Source organism: Ambystoma mexicanum, chromosome 4q (genome assembly GCF_040938575.1).
Source record: "Ambystoma mexicanum isolate Mex_15411 chromosome 4q, UKY_AmexF1_1, whole genome shotgun sequence".
In the NCBI taxonomy this organism is placed as follows: Eukaryota; Metazoa; Chordata; class Amphibia; order Caudata; family Ambystomatidae; genus Ambystoma; species Ambystoma mexicanum.
The window spans coordinates 416,046,910-416,060,546 of record NC_090928.1 but is presented as its reverse complement, the minus strand read 5'-3'; the positions used below and the strand labels follow the sequence as shown (position 1 = coordinate 416,060,546).

Here is a 13,637-nt window from a genome sequence, read left to right as displayed (position 1 = left end):
TAAAGTAGAAAAGATAACACTGTAGGTGTACAACATGAAAAGGGGTCGATATTCTTTCCTCTACACCAGCTGCTAAATTTGTTCCAACGGCAGCGGTATAAAGTCTTTGTTGCTGGCCTTCTTGCCGAAAGCAACATCTCCATGACGTCATCTGGGAGGTCCCGATCCTTGTATCTCAACCTTTCAGATACCAAGCGTGAAGGTTGAGGGTTCTGATGTCTGGATGGAGAACCTGACCTCCCTTCTGCGAGAGAAGATTCTCCTCGAGTGGAAGACGAATTGGAGGGCAGATGGACATGTCCAGAAGGTCCGGGTGCCACGTACTCCTGGCCCAGTCCGGGGCAATTAGGATCATGGCTTTTCGGAACCTTCTCAACCTCCTGATCATTTGAGGAATGACAGGGACTGGAGGAAACGCGTACAGAAGTGGAAACTCCCAGTCCACTACGAACGTGTCCCCTAGAGCTCCTTTCGGGGGAAATTCCCTTGAACAAAACTGATCGCACTTCCTGTTGATGCTGGTGACGAACAGATCCACTTGAGGGGTTCCCCAAAGGGTGAAGATGTGTTGAAGGACTTCCTGAGCTAGTTCCCACTCGTGGGAGACTGTACTCTGCCTGCTCAGAGCGTCCGCTGTCAAGTTTTTCTCTCCGGCTAAGTGAACTGCCGATAGAGAGATTCCTTCTTGGATTGCCCAAAACCAGAGCTGCATCACCTCTCTGCACAGAGGCAGTGATCCTAAGCCTCCTCTTTTGTTGAGGTAGTGCATGGCCACTGTGTTGTCCGTCATTATCAGGCCATTTTTCCCCTGTACAGATGGCAGAAAAGCCTTCAGCGCTTGTCGGATTGCTCTCAGCTCTAACAGGTTGATATGTAGTCTGGACTCCGATGGAGACCAACGACCGCTGATGGTCAAGTCGTTGGTATGGGCTCCCCACCCCGTGAGTGAGGCATCTGTGACTACTGTTATCTCCGGCCATGGTTGCCGAAACAGTTCTCCTTTCAAGATGTTCTCCTGGCAGGCCCACCACTGAAGGTCTCGAGCCACCTTGTCCAGAACCTGAAGGACGTCTGTCATTCTCCCTGAGAATTGCGACCACTGAAGAGATCTCATTCTCAGGCGAGCCTCTGGCACAAGGAAGATGCAGGATGTCATGAGGCCTACCAACCTCAAAAAGTCGAAGGCTGGGAGACATTGGGCATTTTGAAACTTGGTGACCATCTGCAGAATATCTTGAGCCCTCACCTCTGGTGGCGAGGCTTTTCCGAGGGAAGTGTCCAGGACCGCTCCAATGAACTGGAGTCTCTGTGATGGTATCATCTGTGACTTCTTTAAATTGAGGGAGAAGCCCAGTTTGTGAAGGAAGTGGCAGACATAATCTAGCTGGATCTGAGCTTGTTCCGGAGATACAGCTCTGATCGGCCAATTGTCCAGGTAGGGGTAGACGTGAATCCCTTCCTCCTTAGACTTGCAGCCACTACTGACATTAGCTTGGTGAAAACCCTCGGGGCGGAGTTCAGCCCAAATGGCAGAACTCCAAATTGATAATGAGAGCCGCCAATTGCGAACCTCAGGTATTTCCTGTGTTTGAGATGGATTGGCACATGGAAATAAGCATCCTGAAGGTCCAGAGATACCAGCCCGTCCTGGAGCTGGAGGGCCTAAAGGATCTGAGAAAGAGTTACCATCTTGAACATGTCCTTCCTGAGGAACTTGTTCAATTCTCATAAGTCCAAGATAGGTCTCAGTCCTCCGTCCTTGTTCAGTATTAGGAAGTAGGGGGAATATCAGCCCTTGTTCCTCTCCGCTACAGGTACCGTTTCTCTGGCACCTTTCTCCAGCAGGTCTACAATTTCCTGCAAGAGGAGCGGATCTGGAACTTTCCGAGAGCTGTTCCACAGTGGATGACTCTGAGGAATGCGAAGAAAAGGCAGGCAGTAACCTTGGGCAACTGTCTCCAATGCCCAAGCATCTGACGTAATAGCCTGCCATTCTGTCAGATGTTGAGTTAGCCTGCCCCCTACTGGTGTCTTGTGAGGAGAGTCCTCTGAGTGATTTAGAGGCGGCTGATGCAAGTGCCGAGGGTGAAGAGGTACCTGCTGCTGCGGCTTTTGTATTTTTACCCCGTCCACCTCGGGTGAATCTTTTTTGACCTCTTTGAACCGACTGTCCTCTGCCTTTTCCGAATGCGGAATAAAAGCGAAAGGACTTACCTCTCCAAGAGGTTTCTGAGGGGCGATATGGCGTTTGACGGATTGCAGCACCCAGGGATTTTGCTGCTGCTTTGGATGTCTAACTTTTCTAGGCTGTCATCGCCTTCTTACCAAACAAAGAAGAGCCATCAAAGGGCATATTTAAAAGTCTGGCTTGAACATCTGGAGCAAACCCAGACTTTCGCAACCACGCAAATCTGCGGGTTGTAGTACTTGCCGCCATGGCCCTACTGATGCTGTCAGCAGAATCAATGCCAGTTTGAAGGGATTCGCACATTGCGTCTTTACCATCCTTAATGATGTTTAGAAACGCTTCCCTTTCTTCTCCCTCTAGGAGGCAGTCAGCCGCTGATGAAGCACTCTCTCAAAGTGTATGGCTGAACCTTACGAGAGTACAAGTAGCGTTAATAGATTTCAACGCCATGCTACATGCAGAAAAAACTTTCTTAGCCATAGAGTCGTATGTTTTGTCATCCCTGTGCTGTGGAACAGTAGGGTATGCCGATCTACTGCCTGATGCAGATGCTGCTTGGACAACCAGACTCTCTGGAGTTGGATGTTTAGACAAAAATTCAGGGTCAGTAGTAGATACCCTATATTTGGCCGATAACTTTTTGTCAACCGCCGGGATAACCTCAGGAGTTTCCCAGTTAGCCAATATTTTTCTTTGTAATGTAGTGTGAAATAGAACCACAGGATCCTCCTGTGGACCTTTAACTAAAAGGTCTGTAAGTTCATCCTTTTGGAATGCAGGTGAAGGTGTAGAACAACCCATGAATTCTATAATTCTTGCCATTAAAATTCTGTAAGGGGTCTCAGCATGTTCCCCTGGGTCTGGTTTGGCAAATTCTATTTCTGGGGAAGTATCTAACCCACTTGTCTCATGTAAGGATTCTCGAAGGTCCTTCAACCTATTTTCCTCAGAGGTAAATTCCTCTGGTTCTGGTGTTGCAGATCTCTGCAAACCAAAGGGTCTTTCTTGATCCGAATCCTCCCCTTCCTCATAAATTGAAGACAAAGGTCTGAAAAGATCAGACCTTGGAAATGGCTTAAATCCCATTTCCACAGCAGAAGGATCTAAATTTGTCATAATCGGTTGGGAAAACGTAGACGCAGACGTTAAAGGCTTCGAAAACACAGATAAAGGCGTCTAAAAGATTGGAAGTGGCCTCGAAGAACTCGAGATGATCGGGATCCTACTCGAGGTTGTCGATGACCTCGAAGTCATGTTAGAGGCTCTGGGTATGACCACTGGCTGTGAGGTAGTGACGGCCGTGGGTTTGCTCTTTTTCAGCGTCGACGTCGAAGACGGCGTCGATTCGATCGACCTATGCTTCGATGATCCCTTCGATAATGGCATCGATGACGCAGATTTATGCGTCAAAGGGACCTTCGACGATGGCGTCGATGGCACAGTGCCTTTGCTCGAGGGTTCGTGACGCTCTTGAGTAGTTTCTTTCGCCGGGTGCAATGACTCGCGGCGTTTAGATTTTTCGGGTCTTTCACCCAGGGTATCACCCTCAGCTGTCTTCGAGGGGGTCGAGGCCGCTTTCTCGAAGACGCTAAGCATCCTTTTATGGAATTCCTCCCACTCAGCCTGAGAGCTATGTTTTGTGGGGCAGGTGACTGTTTCCGGAGAAACAGAAGAAGAGGAAGGGGATCTTCGACGTCTCTTACTTGAATGCTTGGATCTCGAAGAGTGGTGGGAACTGCTTCAAGACCTAGACCGAGAATGTTTCCTGTGTCGACGAGGAGACGAATGTCTCGACTCTGCCGAGGAAACTTTCGAAGGAGTTTTAACTGTCTTACCTCTCTCAAGCTTCCCCTTACGCTCCTTCAAGGCTTTCGCCGTCATGGACATGCAGTCCTCGCACTCCGAACATTGGTGCTCCTATCCCAGGCACCACAAACAGATCCTGTGAGGATCTGTCAATGACATTTTCTTTCCACAGTCTCGACATTTTTTGAAGCCGGACCGTGGAGTCGTCGGTTCGGATGAGGAAGCCATCGAGTAAGAGTTGGTATTCTCGAGGAATAATGAAGAATATATTCTCTGACTAACGAACTGAGCAACGCGATTCCGAGGCCCACGAAGCGCGGAAAAACGGAACTGAGCAACGGATGCTGCGCGAGTCTATTTATACGCATGACGACGTTGGCGCCGATACGGAGGCTGTCGAGGGACATCGGCTCGAGGGACATCGACGCGCAGCGCCCTCTACTGGATTTTTTTTGCCCGAGGCCAGCAAGCTGGAGATGATGTATCAAGATAAGGAATACGTCGGAGGACACAATCCCTTCGAAAGTCAGTTTCAAAGCTTGGAGAAAAGGTACAGTCTGACAAACATAAAAAACGTCCTATGGTAGAAAGTCACCTCAAAAGGTTTATGAAACCCTGAGCCCTGAACTCTCACGTGGGATACAATGTTGCCAGTATGAGATTCTCCTGCCGGTGATACAAATGTATCAATCAAATACCTAATGACTGAGCATAAACTCAGCGAAGATACAAACTGCAATTTTACTGGTTATGAGTAAAACCTATGAGATTCTTTCTAACTCTCTTGAAGATACCTTCAAGAGAGTTATAAAGATACTCAGAGGTTTTACCAGCTGCTGATTCACACGCCGGGAAAGTAGAGAAACTGTATCCTTCCTCGGAAAGCACAACGCGCTAACAGACAGATGGAAATGGATGTCAAGATGGCAACCAGGCCAGACAAAGACCAATTGAAATCAGGAACAGAAAATAATCGCAGTCCTGTTCCAATTCAGAACATATGTGAAGACACTCAAAGAGAACATACCCAAGGGTGGGGGGGAGAACAGAGCTCTATAGAAATCAGAGTATCCAATTAATAATTTTGGTTTGTTAGCAGGAAGTTGGAGTTCAGAGGTTGGCAGAGCAGAGAGCATTGGAGAGCTAAGAGTCAGGCGAGACAGAGGAGGTTCGAGAGACAGGGAAGTAGAGGGGGAGAAGAAGTTGGCGAGTTATGGTATGAAGGAGGCAGCAACAATAGGTGGAAGCTTTGGTAGACTGGAACAGGTGGTAACAGGTGGAAAAGGTGTTAATCTGAAGTTGTGGTAACAGGAGGTTAAAAAAAAGGTATTTTTCAGGAGACTCATGTCAAAGCAAAGAATTACACAAGAAGAACCATCATTTAAAGTCAAGCAGCAATGTCAGTGGTTCGAAATATATCTAATGTAAGTACAGTGGTCACATGTTTCTTCTCTAATATAATGGATACAGGTGTTTTGCAACAAAATAATTATTTTCCATAAAACAAACCCGCCATTTTACTAAAGTAACAAGTTGCGTTTCATCTAGTTACATTAAAGAGTTCAATTAAAATGTCCTGCCAGATCGCCTTGGAAATCTGCACCCTTCACCAGTGTAGAACATAGCATTGACCCAGCACCATCTTCCATTTTAGAATGTTCACCTTTAGTTTCTAAAACATAGTTCTTTATTTGCACTCATTGACCCTTAGTCTGTGATCAAAACTGCCACTTACCTCGTCCATGTACGGCTTTACAAGCACCTGACCTACTAGTGCTTCTGCATCTCTAGTTTTGTCAATTGTTGCATAAGTCCGCAAACAGTGGCGTATTATGTCAACATTAGAATTCTGAAGGCCTTCCAAAAGTAGCCCTTCCAGGGACTGTTGCAACACAGCAGTGATTCCAGCAATACGCTTCAAGAAGAAACAGAAAACAGAAATTACATCAGCGAAAAATCGTACAGATTGAATTGTTCCACATGCAGATGAGACCACTCAGGGTTCAAACAGGCTGTGAATGACCTTCATCATTATGTATTTTACATGGGATTTCCAGCTTTTCTGCTAATAAGACTGGGGACAAGTTGCACTGACAGTTTAGCCTCTAGATAGTGTGACGAATCCTTGGATGTCGTTCCCTTTTGACTAGGGGGGAACACCTTTGCATGAGAACAACAACGACGATCTCGGGGGAAGGCAGTATTATGATAGCACATCACCATCCCCACACACTCCTCCCCAGTCTACTTCACCTCTGTATCAGACTGCCCTATGTATGATATATGATATTTATATTGCGCCCATACACAAGTGTTTCAAGGCGCGATGAGGCAAGGGAGGGGAAACAAGGGAGGACAAAGGAACGATCTTACTCCAAAGTAAGCCACCTGGACATCCCTCTCAGAGCTGGTTGAATTTCCACACAGTTGCTGCTGGAAACTGTATAGCCAGGGAGAGGAACACCAGATTGTATGCGTTGCTTTTAAGCTTTTGGAAGATATCCCAGACTCCCAAGAAGCAGGACTGAGTGAGCCGGAGCCCCCTAAAGAGAGCGCGGGACCCCAGAAGCAAGGAAAGTCCATCTCGACAGCCAGGAACCGCAATGTTGCTATTTGCGGTAGATGCAGGAGCTGAAACACTGAACAGCCACTGAAAGTGAAGTTTGCCGGTTGCAAGTTTTGACCGTCCCATTGCATTGCAGGAGTCCCCTGACGTCCTCCCTCTTGTCCCCATGAGGCTCAGGAACAGCGAGATCTGCAGAGCTGCATAGGAACAGAAATAATCAGCTGCATCTTTTTCTTCATTTCTAGTTTACTGTAAACAGTCTGAGAGAACTTACCTCTTACTGTAGAGTGCTTACAACTTCTACAACTCACAAGTCTAATCAGCTTGTGGCCCTACATTTGATTCTTCTTTTCCTCAGACTCCTAAGAACTTGTGCAGAGACTTTTCCATTTATTTCTCAGAAGTGCTTCATCCTATACAAGACTTTTGCCCATTGACTTTGGCTTAGCCTATTGAATTGTATGACTCTTCTTGGAGGATCCAAAAGTATTTGCCTCCTTAAGAATATTTGTGTTCTCTTGTTGTTTTAATAACCTTTTCCTTTTGTCAACTCTAAATGCCAACAGTAAGATAATAATGTCCCCAGCACCCTAGTTACTGAAGTCACCTGTGGGTGTAGGTTGTGTCTGTGGGCCATCCCAAAAGGGTCTTTACTGATTAAGAAAGTAAGAGTGTACAGTAATGATGTGTATTTGTGTGTTACTATTACATTACTCCCTTCTGAAGAAGGCTCATTCATACTGACTGATAAATAAATTAATAATTGTTTATGCAAGAAACCTTGAATGTAGGAGTTTGTTTGAATACCTGTAACTGTTAATCTCTGTGTAATTCCACTACAGCTCACATTGACCCCTCTTGAGATAAGCCTGGCTGCTAAACATGCTACCAAAACTGTGTAGTACAAGCTTATACCAAAGGTTGGGATTCCTATACCTGTAGTCAGAGTTGTGTGTAGTGGTCCCAGAGGGTACTGCATACAAACTATGCCTAACAGATGTGACTGCCTGATTGACATTGCGGGGACTCTGATGTGATAGCTCAGTGCACTGGCTCAGTACTGTGAGGTGATGTGTGTGCATGTGTATGTCCCATGATGCATGTGTGTGTGTGGCATGCACAATTTGTAGGTGGTGACAGTGGTTTGTCCAAGTATGTGATTGTGTGTTGTGAAGGACAGGCATGTATGTGCATTGCATGTACCTGTGTGTTGTGGAGGGTGATGATGGTGTGACCTTTGGCAGTGTAGTTCATGTGGATATGTTTTGTGCCAATCACACATAGGTATAGTACCCTGATGTTTGTGTTCAATGTCTCCTTATCTACAGTGGCGTTGGAAGAAAAGGGCGGAGAAGGTGCTGTGGAGCAAGGCAGCAGGGATGCCTCCACTGGGCAGAGACGCAAGGCCCAGTCACACCCCCTGCCATCAACATCATCGGGGAGCGGGGAGACGGGTGCTGTGTCTAACATCCGCCACAGCTGCTGAGGGGAGGTCCAGGAGGGCAAAAGGTGGATGTGTAATCTTCGGCAGCGGGGTGGGGGGAAAAGGTGAGCTCACACAGGGGCAATCCACTGCGAAAGACGCTGGGGAGTCATCCAGGTTGGAGGAGGAGGAGGCCGTATCAGCCCAGTCCATGGGGACTGGCGGGGGTGATGAGGTGGCTGTGACTGGTATAGTGCAGACTCGGGGGTAGGAGGCATTGCAGGTAGCTGTGGAGGTGCTTGTGCCAAATCCTGCCCCTGGGCCTGCGCCTGCACCACTATAAACCTGCCGGCTTGCCCCAGGCCGGACCCATCCGCAGGTGTCCGATGTTTCCACCCAAACAGACACTCCAATGCCTGCAGATCACGCCATTCGAGACAGAGTTGAACCTGTGCTAGCTGGTATCGCGAGGCGTACAGCCGTCATTCGTGATGATGTGCAAGCTTACAATGGTGGGCTTGCAGATCATCACAATGAGGTCTGGCGTCTCCTGAACTGGCTAGCTACGTTCTTGGTCTCGAATTGGGTGTGTAGCCTGGCCACTTATGCAACCCCCTCCTCGTCTTCCTCCTCTGTGCGCCGGTCGTCCTCCCAGGCGCCTATCGGCCCAGACATCACCGGGGCCCCCTGTGTACCTGTCCAACCCATGTCGGCCCGCCTGGTGGAGATCACATCCCTGCCTGAGTTGGGAGTCAACGTTGGATCAGCCGAGGTAGTCACCACACCGATCCATGCTACGACAGGAGATATGGCAACGGAGGGAGAGCAGGCACCCAGGAGCAGGGCATGTGCCTGAGGCCCCCGGGTAATTTCATCAGCCCGGAGGCTGGTGAGGCAATGCAGGCACCAGGCAATAAGGCAGCAGCAGGCTCTGAGTAGGAGGCTTTGTGACTCAGGGCATACCATCGAAAAGGGGCAGGTATCCGGCGTCAATCAGGACGCAAATGTGGACCTTCGCATAAGGATGTCTTTCGCGTTGGAGCGATACAGGAAGAAAATCGGGGCAGAGAGATAGCGGGCTCGGGAGGCGAGACTCACCATAGCAAGGGCAGAGATAGCACTGCGTTAGGCAAAGAGGCCGGCTGAGTTCCTCGAGGAGACTTGCAGGGAGTGGGAGCGGATGGAGAGCACCAAGCTGGAGTCCCTGCAAGCCCTCGAGGTGAGAGTGGAGGCCCGCCTAGGGGAATTGGATGCAGTGTACGATGATGCTCTGGCTGAAACATTGAGGGAGAATGGTGAGGAGAAGGACTAGCCCGCTGCCTTTGTAAATAGTTATTTAGACATACGTTTCCGTTGGTTTTATTTATTATTTGGAGCTTTTGGATTTTACTCCGTTTTTTGTTCATAGTTCTTCACGTGTGGTTTTCCTTTTATTTTTTTTTATTATTTGGTGTGCACTTTGGACATTTCTCCATTTATTTTTTTGTACATAGTTTACTTGGGTTTTCTTATTTCGTGTTCACCACGGGAATGTTTTTTTAAAAATCATTTTGCTGCTATTGTAAATAACTTTCATGGACATGGACATTTTTGCATTCTTTTGATTTATTCATGTACATATTTTGAACTTTGATTTACAGTGTATGAAAACAATACAACTGTACAATATAATTTTTTCTTAACTCAGTCATTGTTTTTCAGATTTAATTTTGCAGTGTGCCGCTTTGTTAGTCAGTTTAGTGTCCCTGGTACTGACCATCGTTGGTCATGTGTGTTCTTACATGTCATGTTTGCTATTCATTTGCGTGGTGAATATTCACATGTGGCTGACCAGTGCAGGAGTGTGAAGGGGGAGTTTGGGTGTGCACGGTCAACTCACTTCACCAGCATGTGTTTGTGCAGTTATCATTGTCTCTGCGTTTTTTCTGCATCTTGCACTGCCATGCAATATTGCCATTACTTTGGTTTTACACATCGGCAGGCCAATGCAGCAGTCTTGTTGTGTGCCGCACTGTCGGATTGCCATGTACTCCAGTCATTCCTCTTTGCTTGTGCTTTCTGTCCTCCTCTGCCCTGCTGAACTCCTGTCTGAATCTGCACTGGTAACCTTGCTACCCTCTGACCCCAGCCCAAGGTCTCCTTGCACACCCGCACTGCTTCCCTGACATCCCCCGCACTTGGACTGTTTTTCTGTATTCCTACAGCCCCCTACCTGCACTTGACACCTGATGTCTGCACTCAGCCTTGCACGTGCCACCAGCTGGCCGCACTTTGATGATTTTCTTTGTTGTTGTATTACTTATGATGTCCTTCCCATGTACTGCACTGCCCCCTCTCCCTTACCCCCGCCCTTTTCACCTTCCCCACTTCCCATGCACTGGCGCCATCTCAATGTCACCTGGTCTACCAAGATCGTTGTCTCTGTCTTCACTCTGTTCCCCCTCCCCAGACTCGTTGCACTTTCAGACACTTGTGTATAGGCGCATTATGAATGCCATGTCATTTGATATTTCATATCATGTCCTTCACACATGGGAGGAACAGTGATGTGTTTATTAGGATATCTGTTCTGGTAATGGCAGCTCATTGAGGCTCAGGCTGTGACACACCTGGGCAGTGTCTGTTCATGTGGCACACATTGAGACTGCTTTTTATTCTGTCATTGTGTGACTATTTCTTCCTTGCCGGACAGTCAGCCGGCCAATCACCACAGAGTGCATTTGGATCTCCTAGGAGACTAAGCAGAGGGAGTTTCGGCACCTCCCTCACTTCCTGCCTACCCCAGACGCTCTGGAGCCAGAGGCGGGTTTTACTCGTGAATCCCGCTAAAGACAAAATGAACAAAGAGACCAAACCTGGTTTGGCGCACAGAGTAAACCTCAAGAAGGACCTTTCCACAAAGAAATGGGGAAAAAAGAAGACCGGGGGCCATTTTGACAAAGATGGCTCCCGTGGGTGGCTTTACTGTAGCTGCGAACGCAGCCTGTGCTAAATACACACCATGGTAGTTCAAACTAATCCACTGCCACCAGCCATTCAGTGAGAAAAGGGTAACATAAAAATGTTCACATGAGAAGCTGGACAAAGGGGATACTAGGTAACCCCTCCAGCACCCGATTGTATGATAGTGTGTGCTGGGTCTAGAAAGTTACAATGGTAAGGAAAGCCAGTTTCACTTTACTGCTCTGGGAAACAGTAGTTTATCCCAGAGAAGGTAGTTAAACCTTTGGGAAATCTGGAAGACTTCCCTGTGTCACTGCACTGAAGATGCTGTGTGACAAGGTAAAATATGATGCCTATGGAGTTTGTCAGACTCCACAACCAAAAGAAACACAGTGTACAAAATCACATTAAAATACACGACAGAGTGAGAAAAAAGGGCCACAATCTCTCCAGGTTAAAAAAAATCAAGTCCTCAAAATCCAGCAAAGTTGCTGGGGGTCTCTAAGGTGGAGGTAATTAGCATATTTCTGAGAATTCTCCCTAACAACATGTCACACACATACACATGTACACCATGCCTGTTCATGATGTTGACAACAACACCCATGTGTCACACCTCTCACACGGGCACGTCTCAGACACATGTAAGAAACCACATGCACATTGTAATATGCTGCAGTACAACACACATTGCTAAAGTAACACCGTTGGAAGCACGCATGCTTCATTGAACACATGTGCAGCACTGTCTGGGACATTCATAGAGGCATACGTACAAGAGGCATACTTGCTGAAAGTCCAAAGTGCACACTCCCACCATACATCCACATGCACAGTGGAGGACAGCAACACATGGACACTCACCTGATGACTCCAGACGGTGCTGCAAATCGCTGACCTGGGTGTGCAGCGCCGGGTAAAACCTCTCCAGGACCCCCATGTCGGTGTTGTTCAACCGGCCACGTGCCCCCCATGGTTCTCAACAGCCTGCAGGAAGCGCCGGGACTTGTTGTGGGTCCTGGACTTCAGGTCCTCCCAGCACTTGCGCACATGCTGGTAGTCACGGGGTGCCACCCCCTCCACATTGATGGCACCCACAATCTGGTCCCAGATCAGCTTCCGTCCTTCCTTCCTTGCTGCGTTGCATTGCAGGGTTGAAGAGGGCATCGTATTGCCCCAGGATATACTCCACCAGAATGTCAACTTCCCTGGCTGTGAAGTTGACAGCCCTCGGCCTTGCTGCCGTGGGGTTGCCACTTGCCTCTGGAGAGGTTTACTCAGACATGGCAACCCCCGAGGCAGATGTGGATGGGCAATGTGGTCCTGGGGCTGGGCTGTGGAGTGGTGGTCTGGGACGTTGGGAGTCTTCTGGATCAGCTGAGGTGGTCACAGGGTCGACGACGGGAGCACTGGCAATGGTTGTACAGCAGGCACTCAAATTGTAGGGCACGTGGGCAGCAGGCACACAGTGGGCAGCAGCAGATGGCTCATAGGAGGCAGCTCAGGGCAGTAGGAGGCTGGTAAAATGCCTCGTAGGCAGGAGCGCGTGAGTCTTCTGTGTTACTCGCGTGGGCAGCCGGAAACAGAGTGACGGTTAGTTTGCGCGTGCAAAATTAGTGCATACACGTGAAATCAGAGGAAAGGGCCTAATCTCATACATTACGTGACACGCGGTGGCCATTGGGCATTGGCGTTCTGAATCAGGATAAATGTGTGCGTAAGATAACATTACAACATACGTGCCATTTGTAGCGGACGGACGTGTGGACTTTGAAGTATTTTGGGGTACCACGCAATTTTTTCACTACTGTGACAGTGCATACTTCTTGTTTTGGTCGGGGAGTTGCCACCGCGCACATGCTTGTGTATTTTTATAAGTTTCTGAGGCTAACGGTGAGTCGCGTATGCATTATTCATACTGTGGGTGCCCCTGTGTATCGCGTACCCCCATTCTCAAACCCAGAGTAGCTTACCTGCGCTTCGCTTACACATTGTCCGTGTTGGTGGGTGCCACAGCGTACCGCGTAATGCATAATATTTTCACGTGAGCCATCGAGGGGTCGTGCACATGCACTTTTGATATTTTGGGTGCCTGTGCGTTACGGGTGCCGTTCATTTTTTAACCAGGGGTGATATTGAGCCTTGCTGGAACATAGTAGTACGTTTAACATCACGTACCCGGCCCCCTCACTGAAATTGCCCGGGACAATTGCTTGCTGCTCCTCCCTTTGTGCAACTCCATCAGTACCATGAGTGGGAAGGGCACAAGAGGGAAGGGTGGCCGAGGTGTCCAGGTTCGGGGACGTGCAGGGAGTGCTATGCCCCCCACCCAACAGGGTCAGGGAGCTACCAGTGATGCGGACGTCCCAGCACCCAGGGTCCGGGAGCTGCAGGGGCAGCTGCAGTCCCCACCATCCAGGCTCAGGGACCAACAGCCATGTCTGTCGTGGTCATGGCGCAGGTCCAGAGATGCAGGGGCAGATGTTGTCCGTGCGTCAAAGGGTAAGGGACGTGCAGTGAAAGGACCTGGCACCAGCACTCAGGTACGGCTACCTGCAGGGGTGACTACTGTCCCAGCATCAGTGGGTGTTGCCATGGCCCAGGCCACTAGTGCTCCAGCCCATACTGACCCGAGTGATCCCAGCCACACAGGGTCTGCACCACCTTCCAAGAAGGCAAAGCTTGCAGTAGCAGAACCAGCCCAATCCCAA

At 48.8% G+C, this 13,637-nt stretch overlaps 1 protein-coding gene across 1 annotated transcript in view; it reads right to left on the bottom strand.

Annotated features, from left to right (window-relative positions):
• The window catches only part of COG2 (component of oligomeric golgi complex 2), a 1,367,578-nt gene that overhangs the window by 891,705 nt on the left and 462,236 nt on the right, over nt 1-13,637 (bottom strand). The window contains exon 7 of the mRNA XM_069607998.1: nt 5,730-5,909. Within this exon, the coding sequence (XP_069464099.1) occupies nt 5,730-5,909 (180 nt within the window). The remainder of the gene's footprint in view (nt 1-5,729; nt 5,910-13,637) is intronic.